This window comes from Oryza sativa, chromosome 4, assembly GCF_034140825.1.
Source record: "Oryza sativa Japonica Group chromosome 4, ASM3414082v1".
NCBI classification, from domain to species: Eukaryota; Viridiplantae; Streptophyta; class Magnoliopsida; order Poales; family Poaceae; genus Oryza; species Oryza sativa.
The window spans coordinates 27899129-27909363 of NC_089038.1; the positions used below are offsets into that span (position 1 = coordinate 27899129).

At 46.9% G+C, this 10235-nt stretch overlaps 1 protein-coding gene across 1 annotated transcript; it reads left to right on the forward strand.

Moving 5' to 3' along the window:
- The first annotated feature begins 4016 nt into the window (after window positions 1-4016).
- Window positions 4017-5446, forward strand: LOC107277426 (ethylene-responsive transcription factor 6). The gene has a single exon (XM_015779758.3). The coding sequence runs from the start codon at window positions 4130-4132 to the stop codon at window positions 5084-5086; it is 957 nt and encodes a 318-aa protein (XP_015635244.1). The 5' UTR covers window positions 4017-4129; the 3' UTR covers window positions 5087-5446.
- Window positions 5447-10235: the final 4789 nt, after the last annotated feature.

Consider the following 10235-nt stretch of genomic DNA (forward strand, 5'->3'; position numbering starts at 1 on the left):
TTTTTTATTATAATATAAATAAAAATATCAATAAATATATAATTTTATTGAAGTGTTTTTAAAACTAATCTATACATATGTCTTTATATTTCTAAGATAAATATTTTAAAAATTATTTATACTTAAAAATTAAAGGTTTGGCACCACTCTTACCCAAAACAATAAGTATTATTAATTCGAATGATACTCGATTCATATATAATATACTACAGAAATTATCTGATGGGTCGTAAAAGTCTAGCTCCTCTCATTTTTTTATACTTAACTTTTTTTTCTTACCTGCCTTATATTAGCTCCTCTCTAAAAAAGGGATATTTGGATACACGTGAAAAGCGTAAGAAGACGAGATTAATTAACGTACGGCGCGCAGTCTTAAGTCTCGACCCGTTGTGCTGGTTTCCATCATCACAAGTCCTTCGCCCACAGCATTAAGCACACGTCGCATCAAAATGCATTGTGTGCTACGTACCATGCGAGCACGAGACGCGCGACCGCTCGTACGACCGTACACACTACGTACCACACATATATTGGGCTAGTGGCGGCGCACGCGCGCGGTGTAACCCACGGAAAGAAAAATTACGGCGAAGATTAGTCTCTGGCCTAGCTATAGATCAAATCACATATAGATTCGCAGTACACGAGAAAAAAAAATTAAAGTAGCAGGACTACGTCGATTGGAATAGTCTTGCGTATGCAAGAATAAGATGCCACTCTACTGATCTATGTAAGGTTAATTTTATCAACCATCTGACCTTGGAAAGTAATTAGGTTTGAAAAATTAGGAGTTCACCTCTGTAGACTTTTGCAAACGGCCGGTCGAGCCTCCGGATCGAGACGTGCACCCAAGAAAGGGCGACAGATCGATCAAGCTAGTATATAGCGAGGGAGCTTCGCCGCGCGATGGACCTGCTAGTTGCTTGCCTGCCGGATTCTGTGTGCGTCAGAACTTAGAGACTTACATGCATGTGCGTGTGATTTATATATGATGTACTAGATTTAGATTGCCACTTGTTAAACTAAGTTATTTATTACTCATTTAGATATCGGCGTAGTCGTTCGTGGAGACGGTGGCATAAGATCAATATGTATGAACGCAAAGGAAAACACGTGTTCAAATGCAAACTGAGGATTTTCAATTATAAACTAGCTAGCTAGTTAGTGTTTAAATATAACTAGACATAAAAAGAAGGATTTAATTTAATTTGATATAGTCCTGACTTTTCATTGAATATAAAATTTAATTATACTTTATATACAACTATTAATTGCATAATTTATCATTAATACAATTGATTTTTTCCATACTATATGGACTCATTATGATCTAACCTGGCTAATCTTTCCCTTTTTCTTGGATTAGTGAGAAAATTTATAGAACCTCAGAATATATATATACCTGGTGGCTATTTCTTGAACTTCGTTTAATGTTACGGTAATATCTCTATCCACAATAATATAAGCACTTTACAACGATATTGCCTTAGTCTTCAATATGCTACTTTGACAAACAACATATATAAAAATAAATTAATTTTAAATAAAAAAGTTACATACTCCCTCCGTCCCATAATATTAAGGGATTTTGAGTTTTTGCTTGCAACGTTTGACCACTCGTCTTATTCAAAATTTTTTGAAATTATTATTTATTTTATTTGTGACTTACTTTATTATCTACAGTACTTTAAGCACGACTTTTTATTTTTTATATTTGCAAAAAGAAATTGAATAAGACGAGTGGTCAAACGTTGCAAGAAAAAACTCAAAATCCCTTATTGTGGGACGGAGGGAGTACTATATAGTTTGTTTATGATGAATCAAATGACATAATATCATTCTTGTGTCATCGGTCAATTTGTTTTTTGTTAAAGTTAAAAAGGTTTGACTTAGTACTGGCTTAGAAATGTTTTTCTATTGATAATTTGTTTATATTTGTAGATAGAAGGAGTAATAATAGATACTATATTGTCCTTGTGCTTGTTATTCCTTAGCTGAACACATTCAAAGCGGCGCCATGTATAGCTTAATTTCATAATTAAACTGACATATCAACACATGCAAGGTCAAAGTCTTGAAAGTACGTTATCATTTAGTAGTACTAAGAGCAAGGATAATAATATAGCCCACTTCCTACTATTAGCCTATACTAAAGTTAACACATATAATAGATTAGCTATAAGGTTAGCTATAATTTTCTTCTTCTATCTCTATCTCTCATTTATACATTTAATGTATTTGTCTTGGAGCTTGTGTTAAGCTAGCTCTTGTATGAGAGCCAACACACTTCTCTTTTGTTTACCTCTCTCCTCCACATAAACTTATAGTAGGCTTACATGTCACTATTATACTTGCTCTAAACTATATAGCTATGGACCCGGTCCCTAGTAGCTATCTAGGGAATAGGAATGAATGGATTCAAAAGGGTGTTACCCTCTATTTCAGAAAAACTCAACCTCTCTCCAGATTGTTGTATCACGAGAAGTCATATCTCCTTTTAAATTGATTTTTTTTAAACTGAGGGAATACGTGGTTAATCCTTTGTGAAATCATCGATCCCATGAATAGTTTTTTCTAATGTTCCTATGATGAATTAAAATTATTATACACCGCTATATTTCTCTATATATTGACTAAAAACAAGTTTACGATAAATGATGTGCTAGTATATAAATATGTTTTTGAACAAACATAGAATAAGTATTACTGCCTCTAGTTTTAATCTAATGGTATACGGCACTGTCGTTGACTCTTTTTAATTCACTAGAAAAATGCCCGTGCGTTGTAACAGGTGAAGTTTATTTTAATCTTATTATTGTTATATGGTTTAGTTAAGATGAAATTCACTGTGGAAGTTCGCTTGGATATATATATATATGTTTTTAGAAAATCATGAGCTGCAGTTAGGAGTCCGATCGTCTCAAGTTAGCATGCGAGTTTTTTAAAACAGATTTCTTATATGATTCCTTCTGTATTACCAGAAGTGAACGATCTTAAAAATCGACTTAAATATGGATATGTATTTCCAAAAGCAAACCAACTTAAAAACCGACTCATACGCGGATGACGTACCAAAATACCGGCAAAAACATTTTCAATTTTTATAATAGTAGAGAAGAGATATAGATTAAAACCGACTCAAACATGGATGACGAACCGCGGAAACATCTTCAATTTTTATAATAGTAGAGATAGAGATGTAACTATTCATCTTTTCTGAAAATATTTGTGTAAATAGACAAACATATAAAACACGTATAAAGTACTTTAGATGATAAATCTAGTTATACTCTTTTCACTTTACTTAGCTAAGTAATTGATTAAATATTGTTGGTCAAAAGTTTGAGGAAAAGGTTAATTAATAGTGTAATATATTCAAAACTACGGTGAGCATATTTTATTAGATAGATTTGTTATTCTCCTTAAAAAAAATACTATCTTTTGTGTGGCAATGTAGTAGTAGAATGTAACCCGGGCTGTGAACTGTAGGTGTATCTAAAACAACCTATACTGACTCCATCCCATAATAACTGTAGGAGTATAAGGTATGCACTTATTTCAAGATTTAAGTTTTAAAACATTTGACCATCTATTAGTATAATACAAATTAACTTTTAGAGTATTTGTTAAAAATGATATCATTAAATTGATATTTGAAGTTTCTTTAATACTATCATTATAATTTTGTTGACAAACCTTATATAGTATTTGAAAAATTATAAGTCAAAAATTAGTTTAGAAGATTATATCAAGTTTGTCCCTAAAAACTAAAGTATATATCTCCCTAAAATAACTAAACTATATATCTAAGCGCAGCACAGAACTAACTATAGCACACAAGTTTAATTCCTAACTCGGTGATCAATTGATCATCAACGACACCCAAGTTTCCATGCATGGATAAACAATAAGATCATGAAAGACCGAATCAAATCACCGGGAGACCGAAAGCCGCCAATTCCGGTCGCTTCTGGCGCTCGTACGGTGTATAAATACCCCCACGGATCCCCGAGCCTTTTGTCCTCAGACTCAAGACTCTCAAAGAGGCACCCACATCTACTCAACACGAACACACGTTTTTGAGCAATCGGCCGGCTAAGACCAGCTAGCCCTACGCACTACGCGACATACAATGGACTTCCCCGGAGACGCCGAGGATTTCGCCCTCGAGTTCATCCGCGAGCACCTGCTCGGCGGCGACGCCCCTGTACTGCCGCCTGCTGCTGTACCGGCGGCGGCGGCGTACCTACCCACCAGTACCATGTTCTTGCCACAGCAGCAGCGAGGCTACGCAGGCCTAACGCCGCAGGAGTACGTGGTGGATTCCGCCCCGGCTGCTGATCAGGCCGCGTTCCGTGATGATCAGCCCGATCCGGCGGCCGACGTGATGATCATGTTCGGAGGCGAGCGCTTCCCTGCGGTGAAGCCGTCGTCGTCGTCGTCGCCATCGCTGACTGTCACCGTGCCCCCCAGCTCGTTCGGATCATGGGCGCCGGCCGCCGTGCCCGCCGTGGCGGCCACGGCCGCCGCCGTGGAGGACTTCCGCAAGTACCGAGGCGTGCGGCAGCGGCCGTGGGGGAAGTTCGCGGCGGAGATCCGCGACCCGAAGCGGCGCGGGTCGCGCGTGTGGCTGGGCACGTACGACACCCCCGTGGAGGCCGCGCGCGCCTACGACCGCGCCGCCTTCCGCATGCGTGGCGCCAAGGCCATCCTCAACTTCCCCAACGAGGTCGGCACACGCGGCGCCGAACTGTGGGCTACGCCGCCGCCGACGAACAAAAGGAAGCGGCAGCCGGAGGACGACACCGCCGCCGCCGACGACGTCGAGGTGATCGGAGTGGCAAACAAGGCTGTAAAGACCGAAGCGCCGACGTCCGCCTACTCATCGTCGTCACTGTCATCCATGTCGCGGGACACGACGGCGACCACGTCGTCGGCGGGGACGTCGACTGGGTCGTCGGAGCCCACGAGTTTTCCGGTGGTGACGCCGTCGAGCTGGAGCTGGGACCAGTACTGGGACGGCCTGCCGCCGCTGTCGCCTCTGTCGCCGCACCCGGCGTTGGGGTTCCCGCAGCTCACCGTTAGCTAAGAAATAATTAAGCGCCGATTAGCTGAAATGGCCTCACTAATACTACTACTGCTACTCCTGTTTTTTCGTTGTTAATTAACGGCACGAACATGTACAAAAACACACAAGGAGAAGACAATAATGGAGTACGGTGCCGATGAAGTCATTAGTATTTTTACAGTTTCTTCTTCTTAAAAAAACACAGAGAGGTCACACGTGTATTTAGGGTGAGGTAGAGAATGGTATCACAAATAAAATCTGGTGGATGATTCGGTTGAGGCCAACAAATGCTTGTAAAGCATAAGCAAAGGGTGTGGTTTGGCATGAGGTATGCCATTCTGTAAATTAATACGAGTTGCAATTTAGTTTACTGAGATATGTACCCCAGCAATGTATGCTCCTTGAGTCCCTTTTCGTTCCTTAATTTCTTTCATTCCGTTCATTGAGGAATGAACATATTCACATATACAAACGGTAAGCTCAAACTTATCAGAAATTCTACGAAAGCTAAAAAAAAAAGAATGTAGAAGCTGGGAATCATGTTCTAGCAACCGCACCATACTGAAACACTAGGTGTGTTTAGTTCACGCTAAAATTGGAAGTTTGGTTGAAATTGAAACGATGTTGTCACGCCCCGAACTAGTACCGACCGGAACTAGCCCGTGACGCTCCAAATTAACCTGTTAATCGATACCAGTCCCAGGAAATAGTGCTGGTATCACAGGAAGACAGAATATCACAGCAACAGGGGTCTCTTTATTATAGAGTAGAGGTACAGTCATGTTGGGCTGCGGACAGATCCCGAGCTCACAACTGCATTACAAAAGGAAAGCGAAAGCCAGGACTAGGGCCAAACATCACAGGCGCGACTTGGGAACTAGGCCGAAACCCTAAAACACATCGTAGCCGGCTTGCTCCTGGAAGAACACTTCATCAGCAGGATTCGCTTCATCTTCTTCAGCAACTGGGGGGGGATTATTTATATAGAGCAAGGGTGAGTACGGGAGTACTCAGCAAGCCAGGGGAAATAAGTGTTTAATGCAGGCTCCAAGGAGAGGCTGGTGTTTTTGCAATTGATTTTATTTGAACTCTTTTCTGAAACAACTAAGTGAGTGCTTCTCAAACGACACAGATGAGACAGTGCGTCTCGTCCGGTCGGAGTATGTGCAATGTATCAGTCTTTAGATTTTGAAACAAGGTTGGCACCCGGCCAACAGCTTTTCAACGGCCACCCGGGCCATCAACTTTTCAAACGGCCACCCGGGCCTAGCTGATCCCATCAGCTACAGATTTTTCAAACATGGAACCCCTTTCCACAACAGCAATTTCACAAGCAGTAGTCAAACAAAACAACGCTAGGAATCACCTCACATCCGCCCATGACCGTGGGCACGGCTGTTCGAACAGTTTGTTAACCTCTGCAGAGGGGGTACACTTTACCCACACGACATTACTAACCCGGATCACCCAGCCCGTGGGGATCAGCCACGTCGGGAGACCTCCAAGCTTTCATGACAAGGCATTTCTAAAGCCGACACAGGTTTACCATATGCCGACAAGAGGGGTCCCAGACCAACAACAGGTTAGGTCCCAGACCATACTGTGCCAGGAAGCCCAGGGGTCCTCCCCGACACCACCCCGGCGAATCCACATGTCTCTCGGCATCAAGGTTCCCCTGATAAGCTAGTTACTCAGCTAGGGGTGTCCCATTCCACCCATGTGGTCCTACTTGTCTTATGTTTGGATGAAATTCCAAGGAATCGGTCCTTAAGTGCGAGAGCGGGGAAACCGTACACCCGATACGTTCCCCGGTCCGCGGTTTTGGAAATTCATTTAGTTCGCAAGCACCGACCCAGGTGTCGGGTTTTCCAAGTCTTTTGTAAACCCAAGTTTTACCCATGTTGTTTTTCAGATTTTAAATTTGAAGGCGTCCGTCGATACTCGCACAGGGTGCATGAATATCGAGACGCAACTAGATGGTTACAAGGGGACATGGTATAGCAATTAACAAAGGAAGGATCGAATGCAACAAAATTAGGTAGGTCCGCCAATCTGCCTTGCAGACGGGGCAACAGATTAAGTGCGATCCTATAAATGCATAATATTTTTCAAGCAACATAATTAAATTTCAAATATAGGCTCAAGATGTTCAAAGGTGGCTTGCCTTGCTCGAGATCTGGAGCTTGATCCTCGAAATCCTCGCACTGCGGGTCTTCAAGCTCCGAAACTACACGCGAAACGGGACAACTCAACAAACGGCGAAAATAAAGCCCTATTAATGACCTCTAAGCATGCCATTAGATAGATCTCGAGATTTGAGGAATTTTAGAAGTTGAACGGAGTCAAACGGATTTACGGTTGGGAAGATATTGAATTTCTAAGATTATTGGATTTTCGATCTAAAGGAAAAGGATTTAATTAAATCCTTTTTGGAAAAGAAAAAGAAAAGAAAAGAAAAAGAGGGAGGGAATATAGACTTTTCCTCGGGCGGCTAGGGCGCGGCCCAAGGGAAATGGAGCGGACCGGCCGAGCTAAATGGGCCGGCCGGCCCAAGGCGGCCCAAGTGCTCGCGCGGGAGGGGAGGAGAGAGAGGGCCGGTGGACCGGGCTCACCGTGCGCGGTCCCGGGTGGGACCCGCTTGTCAGCGGCTCGGCTCACCGTGCGGAGGGTGCACGCGGCGCACGCGCGCGGGCGGGGGAGGGACGCGGTGCACGCGCGCGGTCTGCGGAGGAACGGATGCGGCGGGCCCACGCGCAGCCTCACGGCTCGCGGTGGAACGCGCGCACGGGAGGGGCTGACCGGGGTCGGCCCGTCCCGTCCTCGGCTGAGCTGGCGCCGACGTGGCGCCTACGTGGCTGCCACGTGGGCTGGCGGGAGGTAGACGACGACGCCGGCCGGAACGGACGGCGGACAACAGCGGCGAGCGGCGGAGCGAACCACGGCGATACCGGCGAAAGCTAGCACACCGGGTGGTTGCACGAGACGAGGGGAGACGAGCCAACGGCTCGGATTTGCCGGAGGAAGCTTGACGGCGGCGAATCGCGGCGGCGGCAACCGGCGGGGAGGGAAGAGGGAAACGGCGACGAGGTCACGAGGGGTCGATTCCCGGCGGCGAGAGCATCCACGCGGCTACGGGAATCCGTTGCTAGCGTCGGATTGGGCGGAACTACGCCGAGCGAGGCTGGCGACGAGCGGGTGCTACGGAGCTCGAGCGGTGACGGCGGCGAGCACACGGCGAGCGACGGCAACGGTCGGGGCGGCGCCGGCTAGCTACGGGGAGGCTACTCGTGCTACCACCGAAAACTAAGGGGGGGAGATGGAGCGAGGAGGAAGAACGGAGGGAGGCACTACCGTGCGGCGGGGCGCAGTGACGAGAGGCCGACGGTGCGGGAGTAATCTCTCCGGCCTCGGGCCGGGGAAGAGGAAGAAGACGAGCGCGGCCGAAGTCCCCTTCCGCGTCCTTGCTCGTGCCGGCTCCTCCAACACGCGCAACGACGAACGGCGACGATGAACAGAGCACGGGGGCGGCGGCAATGGCGCGGAGGCGAATGGGAGAGGAAGGGAAAGGGGAGGGTGGGGTTTATAGGGGGCGGCAATGTCGGTTTGGAAACCGACTTTGGCGGTCAAGGCGCGAGCTGGCGCTCCGGCTAGCGGCCAAAACGGCGACAGGAGGGAGGGAGGATGACGCCGGCGGGAGGAAAAAGGGGAAAAAGGAGGGGGAGAAAGAGGCTTGTCCCCTTGCCTCTTCGGGAAAAGGAAGAGGGAGCGGGGGCGTCACGGCAGGGGGGAGAGGGCTCGGCCTCCGTCCCTTGGCGGCTTGCGCGCGGAGTGGCGGGGCCGAGGCGATGACGACGGCGATGACGGCGGGACGGTTTGGAGCGGCGCGACGACACGGGCGACAGGCGCGGGATGGCGCGGCAGAGGGTGACGGCGGCGGCCACCAGGCGGTCGGCCACTCGGCACGCGCGCGCGGGAAACAACGGGCGGCGCGGCTGGGCACGCGCGCTGGCTCGCGGGGCCGAGCGGCTGCGCGGCTGCAGGCGCGGCAGGGCAGCGGGACCGGGCGACGCGGACGGCGCAGACGACGCGGCTCGGGCGGGGAACCACGTGGGCGCGCGCGCGCGAACGACGGCGCGCGGGGGCCGTCTTCGCGAGCGGGGAGCTCGCCAGGGATGGGGAGAAGGAGAGCGAGGGGAGGGGGCGCTCGGCGCGGCGCTTGCGCAGGCGCGGCAGAGCGAGGGGAGGGGGCGAGAGAGAGGGAGAGGGAGAGCGGGAGCGCGCCGGGGGAGGGGAGAGAGAGAGATGGGCCGAGCGAGATTCGGCCCATCGACCCGGGGGAGGCAAAATAGACTTTTGCGGAGGAATTGATTTGGAAGGATTTGGATTCGGATTTGAACTCGACGATAGATCGGGGATTTGAGATCTTGAGATGGCACGGACACTAGACGACAAGCGAAGAAACAAATTTCGCAGTTAGGGTTTTTTAAGAGATAATTTTCCCGCTAGGCGCCACGACGGAACGGGCGCTACAGATGTGATGGAAAAGTTGAAAGTTTATGTGTGTATGAAAGTTTTGATGTGATGGAAAAATTAAAAGTTTGAAGGAAAAGTTTAGAACTAAACAAGGCCTGAAATACTGAATTTAAACGTAGTAGCAGGTGCTAGCTTCTTACTACTATGGCCTTGTATAGTTCCCAAAAAAATTTTCCAAAAAACATCGCATGGAATTTTTGGACATATGTATAGTATAGAGATAAAAAGAAAAACTAATTGTACAGTTTGCATAAAAATCGCGAGACGAATCTTTTAAGTCTAATTAGTCCATGATTACGTGGTGGACTCCCCCACTGTTGCCTGGTAAAAAAATTAGTCCATGATTAGCCATAAGTGCTACAGTAACCCACACGTACTAATGACGGATTAATTAGGCTTAATAAATTTGTCTCGCGATTCTTAGACGAGTTATGAAATTAGTTTTTTTAATCGTGTCTGAAAATCCAAATCGATATCTGGTGAAACCTCTGATGTGACACCTAAAAATTTTTTTTTCGTGAACTTAAACATACCCTTTTATGTATGAGAGATGGTTTTCCTGCCCCAAGAGGGAGCCCTGGACACCTCAGATTAATATGACATTCATGTATGACAAAGCCTGATCCGTAGATGAACA